We start from the raw sequence: 27,461 nt of genomic DNA, 5'->3' as shown, positions 1-27,461 counted from the left end.
AAAAGGAAATTCGTAACTCGTGTCGATTTAAAACACTCCCTTCGGTCGTGTTTTAATTTATCGCCACTCGTTTCGAACTTCCTCTTTTACGCACTTGTATCGTAATGTACTATTATACCATGATGCGTGCATGCATGCATGAAATAAACCATCAGATAATTATTATAAAAACATAGACAAAGTTGTTTTAAATCGAATTTCTATTTAATAAGTCAGGTAGAAATATATAAAAGGTCTACTTATTTAGTTTTTTTTAATTAGTTTAATTAGTTAATTTATTTTAAGATAGTTCATAATAATCAATGTATTTTTTCCTGTGGTAATAAATTGATGATTATTTAAAAGGTCTACTGAATTGACCGTGATGTCACTCAATTCGATTTCATATTAATTCCATATTCAAATTTCAAATTCGTTTTGACAGTTCTTAAAAAGAAACTGATTTGACTAGGAGGAAAGTTGCCTTATTATTCCTCAGATAAGCAAATAACTTGTTTGGGTGTACAATATGAACAGTTTGTCGAAGAAATAAAACGTGTTGTTTAATTATAATAATTTACTTTTTCTTTTAATTAACTTAAAATTTAAGCCATCCACATTTTACATATTTGTTCTTGGGCTCTATAAGAGCTATACCAAATCCAGTGTTTACCACTACCAAAAGTGATAAAACCAGAATAAAGATGGTTAGTATTTACCACCACCGAACTTGTTCAAACCAGGGTTCCCTCTAATTTCCTCCGTGACAGCAACACAGTCGCCACAGCCGTACTCCACAGCCGCGGCGCCGTTGGCGTCAAACTGCCCCTCGAACGTCACGGCGCTCAGATACGGAACGACGCCGGAAACCTCCAACTCTCCGGCCAGGTTCACGTCCGTGGCGACACCGAGCCCGTACGGAGCGATGTTACTTACACTGTTCACTATAAACGCCCCCCCATTGTTAGGCACATCAACAGCTCGATTATAGATATCTTCGTCGTAAGAAATGATTGGAACAGGGGACTGATAGTCTCTCTCGGAAACACTGACGTAAGACGGCTTGGAATTTGATTTGCGACTTTCTTTTTCTGTGCTGCCATAAACAGATTTATAACTGGGTTGATATTCTTTTTCAACCCTGATGGAAGTAGGTTGATATTCTTTTTCAACTCTGATTGAACTAGGTTGATATTCTTTTTCAACTCTGATTGAACTAGGTTGATATTCTTTTTCAACCCTGACGGAAAGAGGTTTATATGTTTTTTGAATGTCTGTTTCAGTATTTTTTACTGATATTGGTTTGTAGCTCGATTGGAAGTCGATTTTGGAAACAGCGACGCCATCTTTATTGTACACTGGACGGCTGGAGCTGCAGCTGCTTTTTGATGCACCGGCAATTGACTGAAAACAAAAAAAAATGTTTTATTTATAGAAGATACGACAGATGTTACTAATAATTCATCATCATTCTCTTGCCCTTATCCCAGTCACTTGGGGTCGGCGCAGCATGTCTTTCTCTTCCATACATCTCTATCACTCGTCATCTCATCATTAACTTGTTTTAGTTCCATATTCCCACACAGTCCATCCACCACCACCATCCATCCACCTCTTCTTCGGTTTTCCTCTCCCGTTACTTCCACTACCTGTTACTAATAATTATTAGCACAAAATATTAAGAGATGAAAAGCCAATGCGGATGCCCATTTGATCAATCCACAGCAATCCATCAATTGTATGAACATGCCGATTCTCATTACAGGATATTAAATATCCTATAAAAGCTACAAATTTTATGCCTACAATACACGCAAAGCCCCTATTTATGATCAATTGATAATCAATTACAACGCACCTAAAAATTATGAGATAAATAACTCAGCTGCCGTGAACGACGTAATTGCCTACCGTACCATTAGGCCACAAGTCATCGAAGTTAGTCAAGAAAATAGTTAAGTACTCATACATTTATAAAGTGTAGGAAAAATTATGACACATATTTTTTATTTACCTGACTCAAAACAGCAAAAACACAAAGAACAATTTTAAACGCCATTTTTATCACTTTCCTGTCTAACAATTTTCTAAATAATGAGTAATATTTACTAAAAACATTGGTTTATATGATCCATATCTATCTATTGCAAAATTCAAGATATTTATCAAATTTTTAACAAAATTGTGAAAAGCTATTTTGCAATTTACTTTCGGTTACCCTTATCACCTTTCATCGAAAGAAATACATAAGGTTATCAATAACCTACCTACCCATTACTCCACATTACGTGAAATAATCAGTATAAAAAGGTGTTAAAATATAAAGTGAACATTACATTTCTTTTGACGAAGAAAATAATCATTATCATGTCTCGCTTTTAACTATAAAACTCCCGTGAGACTCATACATATTTAAAAATATTTTAAGCGGGTTACAGTTCTAGGCACTACGTCGGTCCCCAGTGTAAACGCACCCTTAACAAGTGACGTAATAAGTGTTGTGTGCAATCCTGCTTTTGACAAAAGTAACATAGTGGGTAGCTCCGATCTCGCCACGGTGACGTCGCCCGCGCCGCCGACCCCCCCTGCGCCTGTCCTCAGCAGCCGCGCGCACCGAGCAAGCGCCCGCAGTATGCGTCGCGCTCTCGACATGTAAAGGCGGGGTGTCGCTACTCTTGAGAAAGGCTCTCGAAATTGAGCCGAAACATGTCGAACGCTATATCGACTTAATACGTGAGTAACCCGCTTAAAATATTTTTAAATATGTCTCGCTTTGCTGTTCTGGTACTGTGCATTCAGGCTTGCCTGATTCAGGTAAACATAAAGATTTTTTTTTTTTTTTTTTTTATAACGGAGTGTTCATCCACCTAAGGTTTCGTCAAAATAAAACATTACCATAAGTAACATACGCTATCCGCAACACGATTTCTTTTTATTTTTATTTTAATGTAATACAAAAAGTAGCTCTAGATACTATACACGGTGTAACATTAGGAAACCGAATAACTTTAACAGCGTATTCCTCATCATATTAGAAGAGTCAAATGTCATATAAACCTTTCTGGATTTCGCCTACTATCAGAGTAAAAAATAACAATTACTTATTATTATTACTTATTATCGGACATAATCTAACATAATTTAGATTGTAAGCTAGCTAATAATGTATATATACATTTTAGTATATATACAGTGTACTGTAGTTGTAATTGCCATACGAAAAATAAATCTAACTATCCTCGTTGATAGATGTCAAAAAATAACTAGCACCTAACTCTAAGTGCCAGTTTTACGAATAACATTTACTTTTTATGTGAAAGTACATCGAAAAAAACTAAAAAAATACACAAAAAAATTTTTTTGGCGAAATTAGCTTGACGTGATTTATTTTGCCCTCAGAGTTCTCCCTCCTAATACCTAGGTGCCTAAATAAATTCACTTAATGAAATGTATCCTACATGTCTACATTATACACCGTAGTAAATTAATTTAAAAACACCAATCATGCAATAAAACAATTTTCTTTCCTCACAGAATGCACTTAGCAACCAACAATGCGGTTGCGATCAAATCTACGAATCCTCCGATATCAATGCCATAGAAAAATACAGCTCAGTCGCACCCAGTCTTAGCTTAAACGCGCCTTCGTTTAACCTTGGCGCGCCTTCATTTAACCTTGGCGCGCCTTCGCTTAATCTTGGCGCGACTTCGTTTAACCTAGGCGCGCCTGGCGTCGGTCTGAGCGCGCCCGGCTACGGTTACGGCGGGTCGGGCACCGGCGCGGTCGGCGTGACCGGCGAGATCGGCGCGAGCGGCCAGACCGTCGTCGTCGGATCCGTGCCCGTGCTCGGCACGGTCGAGTTCAAGGGCGTCGTGCCGGCCTCCGGATCTGTTTCTATTTCCGGACAATGTGGATGCGGATGCCAGTGATATTTTTAAATAAATAAGATTTTACGTACACTTAGTTGTTTTACTAAGACGCTGACAACACCCAATGAGCTAGCGTACACTGTATATTCGTATGGGAGTAAGTGAGAGCGCAATGTCACTAAAAGAGGGCGGCTAGGTACGAAAAGTACGAAAAAATATTAAAATAAAAAGAAAGGTGCAATATCTGTGCAATATGTTTCATAAGTGTTTTAGGGCCAGTTGCACCAAACCACCTGTAAATGTAGGCTCTGTTCGTAAAATTTTTCCGATTACGTGGGGGACTTAACGATTTGTTAATGAATTGCGTTGCACCAACCCAAAAATTACTGAACGTAACCGCTAACTGTGATGCCAGGTCGTGAATGAAATCCTACCAACATTTTATGGTAGAATAGATTTTTCATATAGCAACCCAATCATATAAATGTCAAAATCTTTATTTAAAAAAAAACTTAGGCGCAAACTAAACTTTCTTTGCAGCTCTTATCGAAATATTTAACAATTTACACCACTTATGTACACTTGTGTTCGTGGTTATCTTTAATGTATATTCATGACGCATGAAAAGGACGCATCTCTACGACTTTCAAGTGGCTATTTCCAACCTAAAAGCCTTTGTAACAAGGAATGAAGGAACCAATTACCAGGCAAGTTTTCTCATGAGTATTATAATAATTATAGGTAGCTTATTACAGACCTCTTACCCAAATGCATAGCCTTTATTCCGTGAACTAGCTATGAAACAAATTAGCATACTTTTGGTGCAGTACTAGGTAAGTTCAATGTCATACACAGCACACAGCCTATGGCAAAATTTCCAATAAGATTAATGACAAAACTGTTTGTAGTAGCAGACATTTAAGTTTATTTATGTACTTTTACTTAAATTTTGTTGTGTTTGATAAGGATTATTAAGTACTAAATATAATAATAAGTTACATGTTGCTTTCTTTTCAGAGTTGATTTACACCATTTGATGTGGACTACAAGATGACAGTTCTACAAGTGAATCTGTTCTAGAAATCAACAAATTATACTATGAAATTAACTGGAAGTCTGGAAGAAACTTGTAGAAAATAAAGTTTTACAAATTATTATCATCAGAATTTCAATTTTGTCAATAAAATATATTTTTGTTACTTTATGTGCCAAATGACTATACAGTCTCCACTAATAGACCCCAACCCATTAAAAATTGTGGTTATAAAATTGGAAATTGAATGCTTATTCTAAAGACCACATTTTCACTGCAATATGTTTGAGGCTGGCATCTATTGGGATCAATCCATTTATTCACATGTTAGAGAACAGCACCGATAGTTTAAATGTGGCCGGCAGACACATTTTTTCCAGAGTATGTAAGTTTTCTATGTAATCAAGTGTTTACATAATTATATTACTGTCTGAGTAACCCACAACACAAGCATTATTAAGCTATCATGGAACTCAGTCAATCTGTGTAAAAATAAAGTCCTACCTATAATATTTCTTTTTTTCTAACTTATATCTAGTGTCACAGTTTATGATAATTAGTACTTTATTCATGAACAATACAGGATTTTATCTACCTTCCTGTATAGTCATTGTTTCCCACTATACTCTTATTATAACTATCTGCTTATTCAAGTTATAATATCCTTTTTTTGAGGTGTAGATAAATTACCCATGGAATTATTTACTGTTGTTTTAATTTCACAGAGGTATATTTCTTCTTTCCAGAATAGTAAGTAAAGTTTCCAAATTAGCATGACACAACTAGAAATTATTTTGCCTATATAATTATACTGCTATTGAAAAGTCTGATAACGCTCTGACATGCCACAATATTCACAAGCCCACCCTCAACAGTATGCTGAAAAATAAGTACAGAACTATAAGTGCCTATGAAATCTTAGACTCTGATTTATTTTAGAAATGTACAGCTGCATCATTTATATCAAAGCAACACAAATTATGAAATACAATTTGAGGACTTTTAGTAGTAGGTAATAATACTTTAAAATGGTTAGAACATTTTGGTGTCAAGAATTTATCCCTGACCAACATGAAAAATTTAGGTATAAGTAAAGTGAATTTCAAGCAGATACTTACTATGTTTGCATTACTATTTAGGATATAAAATCTGTATTGCTTTCATGTTGGTTAGCTTTATGTATTTAATTAGCTGAAATACATGCTTGATTGTCAACTTTGCCTTTGCACTAGTCAAACTCAAGATTGCATCTCTCTGTCCGGAGTGTTTACGAATAGTATGAATTCACGTTCATCCCACTGTTTTACTAAAAGCCTACACTATTTATGCTGGTAGAAACAAATAAATTCTCATTCCTATGCCACTGGCATAAGTCAACTTCGCTGTGTCACCGACATAGGAGGAGGATTATTTTGGTCTCAAACTTTGCGACGCCAGCACTGAACATGTTAAATGTAAATAATTTAAGTTGACTACTGCAAAGTTTTTGCATTATAGGTTTATGAAAAAGTTATAAAAGGAGAAATAAAACACAGATAAGTAGGTATGAACAGAAGTATTATAATAACATTTTCTTTACATTTTTTCACTGATATCTTGCCTATGCTGTTGCCTAAAAGTTGTGTAGATTGTCCCAGCACATTTGCTTCACACTAAAATACTTCATTTCGTATGTCTCATAGACGTGTATAGTTTAAAACGAAAGTTGATTCCTGTCGCGAGATACGATTTTGAAGGTCGGATTTTATACAATGTTTGTCGTTATTCTCGCCCTGATTTCGGATGTCATAATGGATCCACAACTTTTTCCAGGATATTTATTATTTTATTCGTGATTCCAAATATACCAAGACCCTTTTAAAGACTGTATTGTCGACAAATAGTTTTCATTATTTGCTGTCGAATTTTGATCTCATAGGACGCACTTGTGAATTTCTTACAGCATCGATCGATGATATATTCAACTGAAGCTCATTCTGCACTCGATCTAAATATAAACACACACATTTATTAACAAAATAAATTAAATTAAAGGTGTTTACAAACACAAATCGTCGCGCAATTAAAATAACCTTAAAACCACTCTGGTGTGTCACTGTCACTTTTTTATGTTTAGTTACTTCCACATTTTTACTGTTTTAAACGTTTTATAAGTATTTTACATTGCTAATAGCTCAAATTATTTTAAAATAAATTAATAGTTTAAAAAACACTATAAAACACGCTTTTATAAATGCACGTAAAAGCCAAAAATAAATTATGGATCGTTCAAGTTGTCTCTATTTGTGAGCTGAAGTTTATAAACTATGTGCTTTTAATTATAATATTTGATTGTAAAAGCGTGGGGCGCTGGAACAGGAAAGACTTTTTGTATAACTTGCTGCTAAATCAAATTATGCTATGTTACGGGAAGGAGGTTACACAGATTGACGCGCTAACTGGAGTTGCAGCATGACTAGTAGGTTCTACATTATCACAGTCAAATCAATTAAAAGTCAGTGTTCAAAGTAGGTCGAACTCAGACAAAATATGCGCTAGTAGCGAGGAGAGTCGACAGTCACCGACACTTAGAACGCCGCTTTTTTCCGGTAATCAAAGTACAAAAGGGGAAAGTGTCTACAGTGACAGGATGCAGAGTTCTTGTTCGTGGACGAGATATCTTTGGTTCTCTTTGGTAACCCTTAGGCGGCATATGTAAACGTTATGTTCCTGCAACTTCATTCGCCAGGAAGTTCGGATAAGTATTTGTTTACAAGAAAGTCTTTCCTGTTCCAGCGCCCCACGCTTTTACAATCAAATATTATAATTAAAAGCACATAGTTTATAAACTTCAGCTCACAAATAGAGACAACTTGAACGATCCATAATTTATTTTTGGCTTTTACGTGCATTTATAAAAGCGTGTTTTATAGTGTTTTTTAAACTATTAATTTATTTTTTACTTTTTAGTCATTAATAATGAAATACTTTTAACATTTATACATAAATTTATTTCAAGTACGCGGATTTTACATGCCATTTGTGGCTTAACGTGTACTTATTGCTAATTGCTACTTAATAATAACTAGCGGCTACCTTCTTATTACGGTATTATCATAAAAATGTTTATACCTAGTAAGTTATTATTATTATTATTATTTATTAATCAGGCAGGCAGTTATAACAACTGATAGTTGCCTGTATCCAACAATTCTTTCTTAAGATGTGTTCTTTAAATTTGTTAAGTAGTTATCTAGTCGGTTCTTAAACTGGTTAACATTCAGTGCTGAGATCACGTCCTCTGGTAGTTTAGCTAAAGTTATCCGTAAAAGATAGACAATATAGACATGTGCCATCGCGGACTTTTTGAAGACATTAGAGAGACATACTTTCGCCATACATTGTTTTGAAGCTCTCAGCTAGTGGGATTTTGTTTGACTCGATTAGAAAATATTGTCACATTTCAACTAATTCAAACAAAATTTAAGTATTTCTTTTTTGCCGAGCCCTCCTTTATTTGCTCTTAAGGGTCACAGGAAAACCATTACCCAACTTATTTTAAATACAACGTTGATCTTTCTTTTATGCGGGGGGCTTCGCCCCTGAGCCCCCCTTTGTTTGCTCTTAAAGGTCACAAGAAAACGCTAACCCAACTTATTTTAAATACTACGTTGATCTTTCTTTTATGCGTGGGGGCTTCGCCCCCCGAGTCCCCTTTTTCGTTACTCTTAAGGGTAACAAGAAAACCCTAACCCAACTTATTTTAAATACAACGTTTATCTTTCTTTTATGCGGGGGGCTTCGCCCCCCGAGCCCCCCTTTGTTTGCTCTTAAAGGTCACAAGAAAACGCTAACCCAACTTATTTTAAATACTACGTTGATCTTTCTTTTATGCGTGGGGGCTTCGCCCCCCGAGCCCCCTTTCGTTACTCTTAAGGGTAACAAGAAATCCCTAACCCAACTTATTTTAAATACAACGTTTATCTTTCTTTTATGCGGGGGCTTCGCCCCCGAGCCCCCTTTGTTTGCTCTTAAAGGTCACAAGAAAACGCTAACCCAACTTATTTTAAATACTACGTTAATCTTTCTTTTATGCGGGGGGCTTCGCCCCCGAGCCCCCCTTTTTGTTACTCTTAAGGGTAACAAGAAAACCCTAACCCAACTTATTTTAAATACAACATTTATCTTTCTTTTATGCGGGGGGCTTCGCCCCCCGAGCCCCCCTTGGTTTCCTCTTAAAGGTCACAAGAAAACGCTAACCCAACTTATCTTAAATACTACGTTGATCTTTCTTTCATGCGGGGGCTTCGCCCCCCGAGCCCCCCTTTGTTTGCTCTTAAAGGTCACAAGAAAACGCTAACCCAACTTATTTTAAATACTACGTTGATCTTTCTTTTATGCGTGGGGGCTTCGCCCCCCAAGCCCCCCTTTTCGTTACTCTTAAGGGTCACAAGAAAACCCTAACCCAACTTATTTTAAATACTACGTTGATCTTTCTTTTATGCGGGGGGCTTCGCCCCCCGAGCCCCCCTTTTTTACTCTTAAGGGTAACAAGAAAACCCTAACCCAACTTATTTTAAATACAACATTTATCTTTCTTTTATGCGGGGGCTTCGCCCCCGAGCCCCCTTGGTTTCCTCTTAAAGGTCACAAGAAAACGCTAACCCAACTTATCTTAAATACTACGTTGATCTTTCTTTCATGCGGGGGCTTCGCCCCCGAGCCCCCTTTGTTTGCTCTTAAAGGTCACAAGAAAACGCTAACCCAACTTATTTTAAATACTACGTTGATCTTTCTTTTATGCGTGGGGGCTTCGCCCCCGAGCCCCCTTTTCGTTACTCTTAAGGGTCACAAGAAAACCCTAACCCAACTTATTTTAAATACTACGTTGATCTTTCTTTTATGCGGGGGCTTCGCCCCCCGAGCCCCCCTTTGTTTGCTCTTAAAGGTCACAAGAAAACGCTAACCCAACTTATTCTAAATACTACGTTGATCTTTCTTTCATGCGGGGGCTTCGCCCCCCGAGCCCCCCTTTTCTTTACTCTAAAGAATCACAAGAAAACCTTAACCCAACTTATTTTAAATACAACGTTGATCTTTCTTTTATGCGAGACCCCCTTTGTTTGCTCTGAAAGGACACAAGAAACGCTAACCCAACTTATTTTAAATACTACGTTAATCTTTTTTAACTATAAAACTCCCGTGAGACTCATACATATTTAAAAATATTTTAAGCGGGTTACTCACGTATTAAGTCGATATAGCGTTCGACATGTTTCAAAAAGGTTAATTATAATCCTACGGCGAGAGTGACGGCCAAAGTTAATAAGCTATTGCAGAATTTACCAGATAAATGTATGGCAACACGACTGCGTCCACATAACCCTACGTCGCCTAAAATTTATGGTTTGCCTAAAATTCATAAGCCTGATTGGCCACTAAGGCCGATAGTGAGTCAGATTGACTCGCCCACTTATAAGCTTGCCCGTCATATGTCGTCGATATTACAGGACTTCACGGGCAAGACCGCGAGTTACATACGAGATTCGAGGCACTTCATTAATTTGCTGAGGGATATTCAACTGTGTGAAGACGAACTTATGGTGAGCTTTGACGTAACATCATTGTTCACGAACGTACCAGTGGATGAGACTATTAAGATAATATCAGACCTTTTGGCTGCTACTGATTTACCTACTGTGTACTTGAACGCTATTGAGTTGTGTCTGAAATCTGGATATCTGATGTGGCATGGTGACTATTATCTTCAGGTTGATGGAGTGGCCATGGGTTCGCCGATAGCTCCCGTTGCTGCCAACATTTTTATGGAATGGCTAGAGGAAAAGTTATTAAATAGCTCGCCAATAGCACCAAAATGTTGGTGGCGGTATGTAGATGACGTGTTTGCGATTGTCTCAAGGGATTGCCTACATGAGTTCACAGCATACATCAACACCTTGCACGCTAAAGTCGAGTTCACGGTGGAGAGGGAGTTAGATGGGAAGTTGCCCTTTCTGGATGTATTGGTCATGCGAGATCCCAGGGGACGGTTACATACTACAGTGTATCGAAAACCAACTCACACTGACAGATACCTAAGGGCAGATTCACACCACCACCCGTCTCACTTGTCGTCTGTACCGAGAACATTGATCAACCGCGCCTTGAGTTTGTGTGATCCTCAGCACGTAAACCGGGAATTGAGTCATGTTAGGGGTGTTTTGGAAAGTAACGGTTACAACTGGAGGCATAGTAATCGAATTGCGAATGCATCCGCGCGACCACGACCACCGGCGGTGGAAAGGCTGCCCTTATACTTGCCGTACATCAAGGGAGTGACGGATAAGATCGGACACTTGTTACGCCGAAGATATAGCATCAAGACGATTTTCCGTCCTCACACGCAGCTCAGGAAATGGATGCGTTCGCCAAAAGACAAGGAGCCCTTAAATGTTCCCGGGGTGTACAGGATCCCGTGTTCCTGTGGGAAGTCATACATTGGAGAGACCGGCCGGAACATCTCGACAAGGCTTTCTGAACACATACGTAGTATGAAGGGCCGGGACACCCACAGCTCTGCGGTGACAGAACACGTATTGGATTCGGACACGACGCACTATGTAAGATTTGATAGGGTAACCGTACTGGCGCGAGAAAAGTTCTTCGTTCAGCGGAAAATACGGGAAGCTATAGAAATTAGTCGTCATCCTAATTTCAATCGTGACAGTGGTTGGTCGGTGCCACCGAGTTGGAAAACAGTTCTAGGCACTACGTCGGTCCCCAGTGTAAACGCACCCTTAACAAGTGACGTAATAAGTGTTGTGTGCAATCCTGCTTTTGACAAAAGTAACATAGTGGGTAGCTCCGATCTCGCCACGGTGACGTCGCCCGCGCCGCCGACCCCCCCTGCGCCTGTCCTCAGCAGCCGCGCGCACCGAGCAAGCGCCCGCAGTATGCGTCGCGCTCTCGACATGTAAAGGCGGGGTGTCGCTACTCTTGAGAAAGGCTCTCGAAATTGAGCCGAAACATGTCGAACGCTATATCGACTTAATACGTGAGTAACCCGCTTAAAATATTTTTAACTACGTTAATCTTCTTTTATGCGGGGGGCTTCGCCCCCCAAGTCCCCCTTTTCGTTACTCTTAAGGGTAACAAGAAAACCCTAACCCAACTTATTTTAAATACAACGTTTATCTTTCTTTTATGCGGGGGCTTCGCCCCCCGAGCCCCCCTTTGTTTGCTCTTAAAGGTCACAAGAAAACGCTAACCCAACTTATCTTAAATACTACGTTGATCTTTCTTTCATGCGGGGGGCTTCGCCCCCCGAGCCCCCCTTTTCGTTACTCTTAAGGGTAACAAGAAAACCCTAACCCAACTTATTTTAAATACTACGTTGATCCTTATTTTATGCGGGGGGCTTCGCCCCCCGAGCCCCCCTTTGTTTGCTCTGAAAGGTCACAAGAAAACGCTAACCCAACTTATTTTAAATACTACGTTAATCTTTCTTTTATGCGGGGGGCTTCGCCCCCCGAGCCCCCCTTTTCGTTACTCTTAAGGGTAACAAGAAAACCCTAACCCAACTTATTTTAAATACAACGTTTATCTTTCTTTCATGCGGGGGCTTCGCCCCCGAGCCCCCCCTTTGTTTGCTCTTAAAGGTCACAAGAAAACGCTAACCCAACTTATTCTAAATACCATGTTGATCTTTCTATCATGCGGGGGCTTCGCCCCCCGAGCCCCCCTTTTCGTTACTCTTAAGGGTAACAAGAAAACCCTAACCCAACTTATTTTAAATACTACGTTGATCTTTCTTTTATGCGGGGGCTTCGCCCCCCGAGCCCCCCTTTTCGTTACTCTTAAGGGTCACAAGAAAACCATAAACCAACTTATTTTAAATACAACGTTGATCTTTCTTTTATGCGGGGGCTTCGCCCCCGAGCCCCCCTTTGTTTGCTCTTAAAGGTCACAAGAAAACGCTAACCCAACTTATCTTAAATACTACGTTGATCTTTCTTTCATGCGGGGGCTTCGCCCCCCGAGCCCCCCTTTGTTTGCTCTTAAAGGTCACAAGAAAACGCTAACTCAACTTATTCTAAATACTACGTTGATCTTTCTTTCATGCGGGGGCTTCGCCCCCCGAGCCCCCTATTTCGTTACTCTTAAGGGTAACAAGAAAACCCTAACCCAACTTATTTTAAATACTACGTTGATCTTTCTTTTATGCGGGGGCTTCGCCCCCCGAGCCCCCCTTTTCGTTACTCTTAAGGGTCACAAGAAAGCCATAAACCAACTTATTTTAAATACAACGTTGATCTTTCTTTCATGCGGGGGCTCCGCCCCCCGAGCCCCCTTTGTTTGCTCTTAAAGGTCACAAGAAAACGCTAACCCAACTTATTTTAAATACAACGTTAATCTTTCTTTTATGCGGGAGGATTCGCCCCCCAAGCCCCCCTTTGTTTGCTCTTAAAGGTCACAAGAAAACGCTAACCCAACTTATTCTAAATACTACGTTCATCTTTCTTTCATGCGGGGGGCTTCGCCCCTCGAGCCCCCCTTTTCTTTACTCTTAAGGATCACAAGAAAACCTTAACCCAACTTATTTTAAATACAACGTTGATCTTTCTTTTATGCGGGGGCTTCGCCCCCGAGCCCCCTTTGTTTGCTCTGAAAGGTCACAAGAAAACGCTAACCCAACTTATTTTAAATACTACGTTAATTTTTCTTTTATGCGGGGGCTTCGCCCCCGAGCCCCCTTTTCGTTACTCTTAAGGGTAACAAGAAAACCCTAACCCAACTTATTTTAAATACAACGTTTATCTTTCTTTTATGCGGGGTGCTTCGCCCCCCGAGCCCCCCTTTGTTTGCTCTTAAAGTCACAAGAAAACGCTAACCCAACTTATTCTAAATACTACGTTGATCTTTCTTTCATGCGGGGGCTTCGCCCCCGAGCCCCCTTTTCTTTACTCTTAAGGATCACAAGAAAAGCTTAACCCAACTTATTTTAAATACAACGTTGATCTTTATTTTATGCGGGGGCTTCGCCCCCGAGCCCCCTTTGTTTGCTCTGAAAGGTCACAAGAAAACCCTAACCCAACTTATTTTAAATACTACGTTGATCTTTCGTTCATGCTTCCCCCTCGAGCCCCCCCCTTTTTCTGTTCTTATCTTCCGGCACCATCATCAGGCCTTGAAACCTAATCGTAGTCATAGTTCATTACAAGACTTTTCTAAGAAGCCCAAAAACAGCTATGATACGATGTTCCATCATGTAGTTCCAGTTCATATCTTCCGGCTCCATCATCAGACCTTGAAACCTAATCGTAGTCAAAGTTCATTACAAGACTTTTCTAAGAAGCCCAAAAACAGCTATGATACGATGTTCCATCATGTAGTTCCAGTTCATATCTTCCGGCTCCATCATCAGACCTTGAAACCTAATCGTAGTCAAAGTTCATTACAAGACTTTTCTAAGAAGCCCAAAAACAGCTATGATACGATGTTCCATCATGTAGTTCCAGCTCATATCTTCCGGCTCCATCATCAGACCTTGAAACCTAATCGTAGTCATAGTTCATTACAAGACTTTTCTAAGAAACCCAAAAACGGCTATGATACGATGTTCCATCATGTAGTTCCAGTTCATATCTTCCGACTCCATCATCAGATCAGCTCAACAGTACCATATTATTGTATTGTCATCGGAACTACATATAGCTGCCAATTTTCATTACGCTACGACTCCTGGAAGATGGTTAAATTAGCTTCCTTAGATTCCATTACATACATAGTTACATACACGACGACCTAATAAAAGCGTGTTAATAAGCATAAACTCGTGAAATACGGGACAAATTCAAAACATTGGCCGCCATTTTGGTTCCTAGATTTACCTAATACGAGCCGTTAACCGGTGCTCTGGCACCGGTTAAATGAATCGTAACCCTTTTACTGACGGATGGCATGGTGCAACGCAAATATGGACTTAACGGTCGTCGGAGCCATCTTTAACGATGAAGGGGGCGTCAAAGTGTGCTGGTGCAACCGGCCCTTAGATTGTAATTTTAATTAAAGACAACTAAGTGAATAATTGAACGACAGAACCGTTTAATGACGAACTCGAGACCAGTCTTTGCAATTTTTTTCGTATCGTATCGAGTTCGGCTATGTTCGTTGAAATATAATGAATAATAACATATAATTTACTTGCCTTACTAAAACTAATAGTTTGTCTTAAAAACATCAATTTTGCGCAATTGGGTGGTGTCATGTCAGCCCCTTAAGTCTCCTTACTTGTAAGGCTGAGGATCAGGCAGTCTAGAAGGCCTATCTGGGTTGTCCAACTGGACTTCTGCTGGCCATCCTAAATATCGTTGGGCAGATAGACTCAGCGTCAATGTTGTCGTCAGGGCTGGCGGAAGGTCGCTCTGGACCGCGTAAAGTGGCGTGCTCTTGTGTTGGAGGCCAAGACTCACTTTGGGTCGTCGCGCCAAATAAGTACTTATGTACTTAAGTATGTAGTAGAGTTTTATGCTTTTTAGGCTGATCCTTATTTTATTTAATTAAATATTCTATGTGGCAACCTCTAAAAATGTTCTCTGCGCATAAAAAAAAAACAGTTGTAATTTTTTTTTTTTTCAGAATTTTCCGTTACGTTTTAGGGGTCTCTACCACACATTGTAATTTTTTATCATTAGGTACTTATATTTACCTACACCCAACTAAATCCACTAACTCCAAGTAGTGTCCTTAGGCACTGGTCCCACCGCGAGCTAGTAAGCTATGAGCTATCGGCTATAAAAACGAACAGAAGATACGAACCCCCGTGCAAATAAAAGAGACACGGCGATTTTAATAGCTCACCGCTGGGCGAGTAACTATAAACATCGCCGTGTCTCTTTTATTTGCACGCGAGTGATTATCTTTTGTTCGTTTTTATAGCCGATAGCTCATAGCTTACTAGCTCGCGGTGGGACCAGTGCCTTAGTGGGTAGTTAAAGTACCTAGGTACCTATTATATGTATTAGATTATGGTATTATAGTAGATTATTAAGTTAACTAACACATGAAACCCCCCCCACTTCAGTCGAGGTATTTCTAAAGAACCCCATACTGGGCTCTCCAAAAAAGGAGTGTACCACTTGTACAAGTTTTTAATGGGTCGGCAACGCGCATGTAACACCATTTGAGTTGCAGGCGTCCATAGGTTACGGTGACAGCTTTCCATCAGGCGGACCGTATACCTGTTTGCCACCGACGTGGTATAAAAAAAGAGATAGTTTGTCACTTGAATGGGCTAATGGCGCTAGTAAATAGCAATCCGAGTTTGCCTTTCACTCGAATTAAATGGTACAGTCAACCAATTGGAACCCTAGGTCACTCTACAACCATGTCAAAATGACAAGCAGTTCAGATTTCTTACAATCTGATTTCTAATGTCACTGTGACATAGTTCTATAGTGGCCTAGGGTTCCAATTGGTTGACTGTACCTTCTATCTACTTTAAAACTTCGACATCTAGAATAGTAGGTACTTATAGGACATTTGCAGAGATATTGATCTTCCTAGTAGTGCTAGCTGGTGGCCTAGCGGTAAGAGCGTGCGACTTTCGATCCGAAGGTCGCGGGTTCGAACCCTGGCCGCCAATGAGTTTTTCGGAACTTATGTGCGAAATGTCATTTGACAATTGCCAGTCGCTTTTCGGTGAAGGAAAACATCAGTTGGAAACCGGCCAATAAGGCCTAGTTACCCATCGGGTTGGAAGGTCAGATGGCAGTCGCTTTCGTAAAACTACTGCCTACGCCAAATCTTGGGATTAGTTGTCAAAGCGGACCCCAGTCTCCCATGAGCCGTGGCTGATGCCGGGATAACGCAAGAGGATGATGATTGATCTTCCTAAATATTAGTTAAATACAAGCGATATGGACGGAACCATCAGCACGCGAGTTAAGGTTTTAAAAATTTTATGCAACTTGCACAATGCCTAATTAAAACAAGAAAATATTCCAAAACAAATATATTCATTAGATTCATAACGGTGAGTGGTATCTGGTTTAACAAAACGGACATGGAAAATTGTGTCCTAATTTTAATAAGTATTAATCTCAAGGGCATATTGATGTCAAGGGCATTAAGTATGTATAATTTTCTATCGTCATTTATTTTTACGGAAATAAATAAACTAGGAAGCAAAGTGGCATTATGCAAAACAAATCTAAGGTGAACAGGCATCTTCTGTATGACCTCACTCCATCGTAGGCCGTCTTTGCCTTTGGCTAGTCTGTGGCCAAGAGTAAGCCCATTTGTAATAAAAAAGCACATTTTAAATCCCGAAGAAAGTTCAGGATTCTATATTTGATTACTGGGAGTAGCGAGGGATACAAATTTAAAAACCCAAATACCGTTTCACATATCGTCACTACTTTGAAAAAAACTTGTATCTCCTTCTGTCAATGAAAAGAAAGATGTAATAAGTGTGTATGCAATGCATATAGACTTACTGCGTTTTAACTTTGTTTGTTATCCCTTAAAAAAAAAAAAAAACTTTGAGGAGCAGTGTGAGATACGAGATTTTTTCAAAGTAGTGACGATATAATGTCGCATCGCCTATTAATCAAGAACTTTATACATGTGTAGTATGCGTCAAATCCGCCAAAAAAAAAAGATAAACTTTGAAAGGCTAAGGACCGGTTGCATCAAACCGTCTGTCACCGTTAAAGCGTTCGTTAAATTTGATTTTTTTTTAAAGATAAAAATTTATTTATTCAAGTAGGATCAAATAGACCGCTTTTGCATCGTCAATATCTACATTATATCTCAAACATGCACAATTACAATACAGAATAATTATATTATAATATAAGGAAAGCTGTCAAACAGGAATTGAATTACTGAACAGGTACTAAACTAAAGCTAACTAAGAATTAAACCATGCGCGTAAAGTGCCTACCTATTGGTATTTATGTCATTTCATAATAATAATAAGTAGAAAAATAATTAGATTTCATGCAACATCAAAATATTTACAAATTATACAACAACAAAATAACATAACATACAATCACGCCTGTATCCCATGAAGGGGTAGGCAGAGCACATGAAACTACTCAAGTTTCAGTGCCACTCTTGGCAAATAAGGGGTCGATAGAAAACGAAAGTGTGACATTGCATTGCAGTGACAGGTTGCCAGCCTCTCGCCTACGCCACACTTTAACCCATATCCCACAGTCGCCTTCTACGACACCCACGGGAAGAAAGGGGGTGGTGAAATTCTTAACCCGTCACCACACGGGCAAATTATACATACCTAGAAAATCAGCAAATTTGCATCGTCAAACAAAATATATTGTATGGGATTGTATGGGAAGTTCCATAGACGCCTGCTGCGTGACGATGATGTCAAAGGCATATCCAAAGGCAGCTATTCTCGTTGAATTATGAAGAAACAGAGAACATTTTGAAATGATTTTTTTTTTACTGTAACTGAATAAATTTACACACATACGCGCACACACACACACACACACACACACACACACACACACACACATACAAACTTGCGCACACACACATACATACACATATCTATACTCATACATTTTAACTTGCCTACCTGCTTGTTACTCAAGCAACTTAGTACAGAATATCTACTTCTTACTTTTTAGTTATAATAAACATAATTATGTTAATACTTTAGTTATTCTAGCTATTAATATTAATAGTTACTCTCCTGAGGTTCAGGTTCCCACGATACAGGCTGTGCCTAGTGTGAGGGCCATCGAATATGTTTCTTCTTGATTTGTGTTTCTTTAAATAAATATATTGTTATTGTTATGTGTCTGTCAAATGTGGTTGATGCAACTGGCCCTTAATCTCATAGACTAATTGGGTCTACAGAGACAATTTGAGTATTATATTGTAGCAAATTTGGTCGATTTTAAAAACGTCCTAAGAAAACTTTTTCAACAACTAGTCCTTTAGGGTGATAATCGCCAACATTTGAAAAAGAAACGATTATTTCGCGGTTTTTTTTTATTTTTGACAAAAATAAAAAAAAACCGCGTAAATATGTTTATAATATATTATTTGTATGTATATTTGTATTTATATTTGTGTATAAGTATACGTGTAATGATATTCTGAACGTATTATTTATGTATTATATTGATTGTATGTAAATAATATTGCTATACTTGTCAATAGTTGTCATGTTTTCTAAATTTATTTTTCTTACTGCACCCACATTCGCGAATTTCTGTTTGGCCCTATAGTTGACTGGTAGAAAATGCCTCAAGGCATTAAGTTCGCCATTTGTACTTTTTATTTTTTCAATTGTGCAATAAAGTTTAAATAAATAAATAAATAAAATTGCGTTCGGCGCTCGAGGTCACAAACTTGGATTATTCATTAAGCCAACATCATAAGCAAGTCTGCAAAAAATCAGAACTACCGGATTTGACGCATACGGTCCCATACTTTCAGACGACTAAGTTACTGTACTTATATGAGGTAATTGCTATGTGTCGTAATTAGGGCCTTTTGGATTTGCGAGTTTTGCGAGAGAGAGATTTGCGAGCGAGTTGGTTGGTTTCCACTTTTTCTTAATTCACTTTAAAAAGGGTAACCCCTTAAGCACTTACCAAAATTAACTTTGAAAAGCCTTTATTTTTTTTTCGCGACTACAATTTTTTTTCACGTCAGAAATGTAGTCAACAACCTAACCTATCTGATATCATAGATTAAATATAAGAAGGTCATACAATCCCATACATTAAAATGCATACACTAAACCACACATAGATGACGCCACAAAAAATGACTTGTTGTCATCGATTATTTGTAGATTGGCGTTAAGTGTCACTTTCGAGCCATCTATGTCAAAAGTGACACTTAACACCATCTACACTACAAGTGAGGAGTGTCTATTCAAAAGGACTTATTTCTATTTTTTTTTTTTTTTTATAAATAGGCTTACTCTTGACCACAGACTAGCCAAAGGGTTATTTATCTAGGAAGACATAGATAAAAATAACCTCTGTTGACTTATAGAAATAAGTCATTTTGAAAAGACACTCCTCAAGTATAATCGAATGCTACAAGACATTTTTTGTGGCACCATCTATGTGTGGTGTAGTGTATGCGCGTTCTTAGGCGGTCGCTTTTTTAACCCCCGACGCAAAAACGACGGGGTGTTATAAGTTTGACGTGTCTGTCTGTGTGTGTCTGTCTGTCTCTCTGTCTGTCTGTCTGTTTGTCTGTTTGTCTGTGTGTGTGTCTGTCTGTGGCATCGTAGCTCCCGAAGGGATGAACCGATTTGGATTTAGTATTTTTGTCTGAAAGCGGAGTTAGTCGGGAGTGTTCTTAGCCATGTTTCATGAAAATCGGTCTACTATGTCGCAGTCGGGGGTTTTTTCAAAATATTAATTTTGTAATGTATGGGGTGGTACGATCTTGTCATATTTAATCTATGCTGATATTTAAGTTTGGCAAACGAGGCGCAGGACATCCTGTTTTCACGTTACGATTTTCATGTAGCGTTCAAAATACTTAGTGGCCCTTATTTTCTTTTGAGTTGGATACGGTAGCGAAAATGCTAAAATGGAAAGGAGCCCCCCTTTCAACTTGGGAATTTTAGTTAAATATACAAGTATTATTAACTAGATTTATCGAAAAAAAATTGTCCATTAAGAACAACTCATTCAAAAGATATTTCAAAAAAATCTTTAAAATCGAGGTTCCGCTCTTGACTCTTTCCTCCTTCAAAACTTAATCAATCGGAACGAAATTTGAGAATCTGAATAACAATGAAATAATCTATGTCGAACCGTTTAGCTTTTTTGGGCAATTGTTACCAATCTTGAGTATCACACCTTTTTTTGCGCCATAATGAAAAAGGCCGTTTTTGGAAATTTTTGATTGGCTCTAGAGTCTTTAAAAAGCAGAATATCAAAAAAATCAAAACGGTCCGACACAGATAAAAATAATAACAATCTGTGTTGAAACAATCATTGCTCTATCTTCAAAAACCAGGGAGGAAATAGTCGAGAGCGTTTGTATGGAGAATTGACCCCTACCGTATCGTCTTAATGAAGCTATGATCGAACTCGGTTTGTGAATTTTAACAAGGTCAGAGACTAATCCTTGTACAGTTAATTTTTACAACTTGTAAATTTAAACAATGAACTCTTATGTTGCCTAAACTATATAAGCTGCTCGTTTTATGTGCTTCACATCAGTTGATACTGAAGTGAGATCAGTGTAAATATATTTTAAAGTAACCGTATACTAAGGTATGTACCTAAGTGTATTTAAGTTATAAAACTACTTTATTTATTTTAATATCTAGTAATTTCTGCAAATTATTTAAGAAATCCTGTATATAAAGATTTTTTTATATTTTCCGATCCGATTTTTTGCCGTAATTAAATATATAACTTTTCCTCTCACTAGCTCGGAAACACGTGTTTTATCCTTTAATGCCAGCGGGTAAAAACGCATTTTATCCTCTGTGGGTAAAGTAATTTGACCTTGAATAAGTCAAATTAACTGCTTTAAAATTAATAAAAGTAGGTGAATCTAGTAATAAAGATGATTTACCTCCTGTGGAACTACTGGAAGCAGTGATAAACGCATTTTTTGCGTTGTAGTTTCCTCGCTATAGTGAAGGGAAAAGTTTTGTGTTACACACGGGTGCAAATGTATTTTACTTCTCGTGTATTGAAAAACTCGCTAAGTTCAGGATTCTATTCTCGAACCACTCGTTTCGCTCGTGGTTCAACTATAGAATCCTTTCACTTGCTCGTCTTTCAATTCCACACTCGGCGTTAAAATACAACTTTGCCCCCTTGTATAACAAATAACTATTGTTCCCTTGTTACACAATCTACTACAGGGTGCGTAGCCGAATGGCTCAAACGCTCACGAAACGAAACGCTCGTAGATATCTATCTCTATCGCCCTTGCGTATTAGGGCGACAGAGCCAACCTTTCGCGGCGTTTCGTTTTCGTTTCGCGTCGCAGAAATGCCATTCGACTACGGCACCTGATTCCCTTCATATTTCAGAAAAGATGCCCCCAAACGTATCCGAAGATTACCTCATAACTGAACGCAACAGAGAGCTCCCAAAGTTGGTAGCCCCCCAGGCCGACGACTGGAAGTTCCAGCTTTCATACTCGACAGTAGTTTTCTTCGGCTACTTTTATTTGGCGGCGTTATATGGGCTGTATCTATGCTTTACTTCGGCCCATTGGGCTACAATTATTTTTGGTAAGTATTTAAATGAAAATAATATTTTGTAAGTACGAAAAATAGATAGCAACGTGTGGCGATGAGTTACAAATTACCTATTCGCACGTGTGTCGTCCAACAATTTATTTTAACGCTATGAAATGTGCAATGTGGCACTTATCGTAGTAGGTACACATATGTGATAATGTAGTACCTATGTCTTTTCGTCACTTGGTGCAAAAATACCTTAAGTACCTACTTACCGCACTTGTAACGTACATATTTTCTTTAAAGTATAAACTTTTATAGTACTTACGGCACGATTAACATTAGTTAACTATTCGGGTTTTATATCTATCTTCGCACTCATGCGATCCCGATAAGATCCGAAGCCGAAGGGTAAAAGCCGAATCGTTAACTGATTTTAATCGCACTGTACTTACCTCGAGAAGACAAGCCATAACGCACATAAGAAAGATATAAAAATATAAACGACACATTTTGCCGACTTCAACAAAAGGATGGCCCAGAATGTGAGCCTATTTTTATACTAACATCGTAATGAGAATGAAGTAATATGTGGAAGATAAGACTGAAATACTCTTACTTCATTTAAAGGTTTTTGTGTCAAGGTCTTGTATATTACCACATCATAGCGATATTATAGCGATCAAATGTATGAAAGGGGCGCGTTCCTAGCACATAGTCTAAGCTCGTGTAGGTGAACGCGTATTATGCTTGTATGAGTGAGATATGACAGATTGACTGTCCGCGTTTTTGACTGGTGGTAACTGAGAGGTAACCGAGAGGGGGTGGGCGGCGCTTTCAGCGGGGAGCGGGAGTGGCCATACTGTAAGATAGTATTATACTGCGATATACTAAATCTTTATTGTTAAGAATATTAATTGCCCCGTGTGGTGACGGGTTAAGAATTTTACCACCCGCTTTCTTCCCGTGGGTGTCGTAGAAGTCGACTGTGGGATATGGGTTAAATTGTAGCGTAGGCGAGAGGCTCGCAACCTGTCACTGCAATGTCACAATTTGGATTTATTTTAACTTCTTTTTGCCAAGAGTGGCACTGAAACTCAGTAGTTCATGTGGTCTGCCTACACCTTTATGGGATACAGGCGTTATTATATGTATGTATGTATGTATGTCCTAATTACACTGTAACTAGTATATATTATCCCTGAACTACCTTTTGCCCTCGACTTCGTCTGCGTGGAATCAGCAATTTGTATAACGCCTGATAATAAATCAAAGGCAATAAAATTATTCTTCAATGTGAGCAAAATGCTTACATCAATTAACAGGCGCTGGTAGAAGATTATTTACTGATTTATTCACTTAAGGGCCACTTGCACAAACGAAAATGGAGGATTAACCCGAGGGTTATGTGGAATTTGATAGATTAGATTAGATTAGATTTCTTTATTTCATGATAAAAATTACACTTTAAATTTGCTACATGTCAAAATTATGTTTATCTTCTCATCGTGATCGTCAAAAATTACTAAATAAATTCCAAATAAAAATAATTGTGTCTCCCATAAGGATCGTCATTTACAAAGAAAGAAAATACATATGCCAAGCTAAATAAAATTAATAAATTAAGTTACAATATCATGAAATGCTTACATCAATTAACAATATCTGGGCATCCGAGCTTCGCTCGGTTCTGTTTCGTATCCTTGACATGTGTCGCCATCTAGTTCAAAAATGAATAGTACCTACATCGAGCGAAAGAATTCTCAGCCTTAACAACACAACTACTCCACACGAGATGGCGCGCATTTCGCCACAAAAACTCAAATAGTGTATTTTTCTATTCGTTTTAGCCTTGACCTGTGTCGCCATCTAGTGTTTGCAATAAATAGTACTTACATAAACCGAAAGAATTCTGTCTTAACAGTACAACTACTGCACACGAGATGGCGCGCGAAGAAAAACGCATGAAAACTCGAAAATTCGCGTTTTCCGGGACCTAAGTATAAGTTAGACCGATTTTTCACCCCCAAAAACCCCCACATAACAAATTTCTGCGAAATCGTTAGAGCGGTTTCCGAGATCGTCAGTGTAAATAAATAAATAAATAAATAAATATACAAGAATTGCTCGTTTAAAAGTATAAGATACATGACAGCCCACTATCCCTGAGTTAAGTGATTGGTGACAGTGGGCCTAATAATTATTTCTGGAAAATAATACCTATCCTAAGTCCTTCCCAAGGATTCCGACCATCTTGGTACTTTTTTTTCATAGTCATAGTCATAGTCGTTTATTCATGAACAATTTACATTGTGTGTGAAAAATCTTATATAAAAAGGTACTTAAAAATACTTAAGACTACAATAACAAAAACACAGAACATGCAATTAAAATTGAATACAAATACACAAAAAAAATGTCACAATTACCTACTCAATCTATATTAATACTTAAAAATTCTAACTCTTAAAGAAGATTTTTTTTTGAAAATTTTATATAATACCTCCGTTACTAGAACGCGCTGTTTTCTATTGCTACAGTATACACTGCTTCTGATAAAAATACATCTCATTCAAAGATACCCCAACGACCCTCGTATGATCTAAACCTATGTCTTTGATATTTTAGATAACATTTCTTGGTACCTACCATTTTCCTTGACATTCAGGCTCTGGCACGCTCTGATATTTAATCCCTCTTTCCAGCTGCGGTCCTTCTGGAAGTCGGTCAAATTGGGGTCTTAGCCGGCGCCCACCGTCTCTGGTCCCACAAGAGCTACGAAGCCAAGCTGCCCCTCCAGATCCTCCTGATCATCTTCCAGTCTGTCTCCAGCCAGTGGACAGCCTTCAATTGGGTCAAGGAACACCGGATCCATCATGAGTTCAGTGATACCGATGCTGATCCTTACAACTCCACAAGAGGACTCTTCTTCTCTCATGTTGGATGGATGTTGGTGAATAAGCATCCGGAACTCAAGAAACGGAGGGCGTGTATCGACATGTCGGACATGAGGAGGAATCCGGTCGTCTCTTTTCAATACAAGTAAGTAGACTAAGGGCCAGTTGCATCAACCACATTTGACAGACACATCATCGTCACGCAGCAGACGTCTGGAACTTCCCATACAATAAAATTTCACGAACGCTTTAACGGTGACAGACGGTTTGGTGCAAGCGATATCGGATCAGATGATGTGAAAACGGCCTAAGAATGAGTTTGGCAAAGTCGCCAAAATCTGCTGATGGAAAGCATCGTGAGCAAAACTGATTAGTAATTAATATTCCTTTTAAGTTCTAGTTTTTCATTTGAATTGAAAAGTAAATTTGACAGGGACAGCGCGATAGTATTGACATTCACACACAACACACAATTTATAACAGCCAGTGTGGCAGCTCCATAAAGTATTATTACCTCCTTATTCATAAACGCGCACTAAAGTTAATATGCCGATAATAATCTCCGTCCCTTTCTGACGTATAAGTATGATAGAAAGGGACAAACAGTTTTTATAGGCTTGTCAACTTTATTAAACGTTAGGAATAAGGGGGTTAGTGTTTATGTTTACGTCAATTCTTGGGATCACTAATTAGATCCTAAGCTTTTATGAGTTGTGGCAAAAATACCTGAGACCAAAAAGATCTTAATTTCAAAAATAAATCTCATATTTGTGTCTTCCTTGTTTCAGATACGGGTTTGCCTTTATAGCCACATTCGCATACATCATCCCCACTCTAATCCCGATGTACCTGTGGGGTGAGACCTTGATGAACGCCTACTTCGTCAATATCCTCCGTACCATCATCTGCCAGAACTGCACGTCTCTCGTCAACAGTTTCGCACATGCCTACGGGAACAAACCTTATGACAAGAATCTCACCGCTAGTGAGAACATGCTCGCACACTTCGGTACCCTTGGCGAAGGATTCCACAATTACCACCACGTCTTCCCTTGGGATTATAGGTCTTCTGAATTAGGTAGCAGCTTCAATCTCCCGGCTGCTTTTATAGAGTTTTTCGCGAAGATCGGATGGGCTTATAACTTAAAGACGGCAGAGTATAGCGCGGTAGCTAAGAGAGCAAAACGGTGTGGGGATGGTACTTTTAAAGAAGTAGACTTAAAAAATGAGGAGTGTAAGAGTGAATAAGTAATTAGGGTATTTGGGGTTACTTTTCAATGGTAGGTTGTAATGTGTACTATTTATAATTGTTACTTTTTAACCTCAATGTTTTAATGAGGGGGAACACTGCCAGTCGCCACGGTATGTACTTTTCTTTTTGAACCCCTGACGCAAAAACGACGGAGTGTTATAAGTTTGACGTGTCTGTCTGTCTGTCTTTTTATCCGTCTGTCTGTCTATGTGTGTGTCTGTCTGTGGCACCGTAGCTCCCGAACGGATGAACCGATTTAGATTAAGGTTTTTTGTTTGAAAGCTGAATTAGTCGGGAGTGTTCTTAGCCATGTTACATGAAAATCGGTCTACTATGTCGGGATTTTTTTCAAAATTTTAATTTTGTGGTTACGTCGGCGGCAAACAAGCATACGGTACGCCTGATGGAAAGCGGTCTCCGTAACCTATGGACGCCAGCAACTCAAGGAGAAGAAGAGAATGAGGTTTTTATGTAAAAGATTTCAAATACCATACGTTTTTGAGTCGATATTGTGCACAAAATCGATTTTTAAAAATGAATGCTATGCGCTAACTTGTCGAAACATACTGTAAGTATTACAAAGATGACATATAGAAGAGAAATTTCGACGGCTTCCGCTGTAACGGGGTGGCCTAGGGGTTCATGGCGTTAGCCCGGACTGCTAAAGACGTTGGTTCGAATGCGGCCTTCGCCACTAGTGGTGTCCGTCATTTTTTCTTTAATATATGACATCTTATTTCGATTTTTAATTTATATATAGTAGTGTGACTACTTAAAAAAAATCACAAATCAAAATATTTGTTTAAATAATTTGATTTGTTCCCATAGTTGCATACTGTAAGTACCTAGTTAATTCATTCAGACTAGAGATGGGTCGTGGGTAAATACCCAATCTACCCACCCAGGTATTTACCCGGTAAATACCTATCTACCCGGTATTTACCCGTATCTACCCAAATTGACGGGTAGATTCATTTCATGTTGCACATGCTGATTTGTGTTAAAATGGAGATAAATACTAAGTTAGTGGTTGTAATTATTATACACAATTTAAAACGAAACTGTTCAGTCAAATATACAATAAAGTTTACAGAAGTTTTAATGTATATTTTTAAAAATAATTAAAAAAATATGTTTTACGTGTGCTTTTTAGATTGCATTAAATAGTCGTATTTATACCATAAAGATAAACTTCCTAGTACTGGTTGGAGGGGGTTGTGGTGGGGTTAGGGGGGGTAA

General features: G+C 38.6%; 3 protein-coding genes across 6 annotated transcripts; 2 read left to right on the top strand and 1 right to left on the bottom strand.

Moving 5' to 3' along the window:
- Window positions 1-547: 547 nt before the first annotated feature.
- Window positions 548-22,926, bottom strand: LOC125238706. 4 transcript variants are annotated; one of them, XM_048146110.1, is made up of 2 exons: window positions 22,529-22,926; window positions 548-1,383 (listed from the first exon to the last, which is right to left on the bottom strand). In XM_048146110.1, exons 1-2 carry the CDS (start codon window positions 22,583-22,585, stop codon window positions 688-690), a joined length of 753 nt encoding a protein of 250 aa, XP_048002067.1. In that variant the 5' UTR covers window positions 22,586-22,926; the 3' UTR covers window positions 548-687. The 4 variants fall into 4 exon arrangements, 3 of the variants coding, with proteins under 3 accessions (XP_048002067.1, XP_048002066.1, XP_048002068.1); XM_048146109.1 differs by lacking the exon at window positions 22,529-22,926 and adding an exon at window positions 15,069-15,479; XM_048146111.1 differs by lacking the exon at window positions 22,529-22,926 and adding an exon at window positions 1,994-2,272.
- On the top strand, window positions 2,743-3,939 carry LOC125238708 (chorion class CA protein ERA.1-like). Its single transcript, XM_048146112.1, has 2 exons — window positions 2,743-2,793; window positions 3,514-3,939. Exons 1-2 carry the CDS (start codon window positions 2,743-2,745, stop codon window positions 3,907-3,909), a joined length of 447 nt encoding a protein of 148 aa, XP_048002069.1. The 3' UTR covers window positions 3,910-3,939.
- LOC125238705 (acyl-CoA Delta(11) desaturase-like) lies at window positions 21,062-26,474 on the top strand. The gene is made up of 4 exons (XM_048146108.1): window positions 21,062-21,147; window positions 21,921-22,124; window positions 24,779-25,115; window positions 25,759-26,474. Exons 2-4 carry the CDS (start codon window positions 21,926-21,928, stop codon window positions 26,216-26,218), a joined length of 996 nt encoding a protein of 331 aa, XP_048002065.1. The 5' UTR covers window positions 21,062-21,147; window positions 21,921-21,925; the 3' UTR covers window positions 26,219-26,474.
- The last annotated feature ends 987 nt before the right edge of the window (window positions 26,475-27,461 follow it).

Source organism: Leguminivora glycinivorella, chromosome 24, assembly GCF_023078275.1.
Source record: "Leguminivora glycinivorella isolate SPB_JAAS2020 chromosome 24, LegGlyc_1.1, whole genome shotgun sequence".
NCBI classification, from domain to species: Eukaryota; Metazoa; Arthropoda; class Insecta; order Lepidoptera; family Tortricidae; genus Leguminivora; species Leguminivora glycinivorella.
Note: the sequence above shows the minus strand (reverse complement) of the source record. Positions and strands in the feature narration are given on the sequence as shown.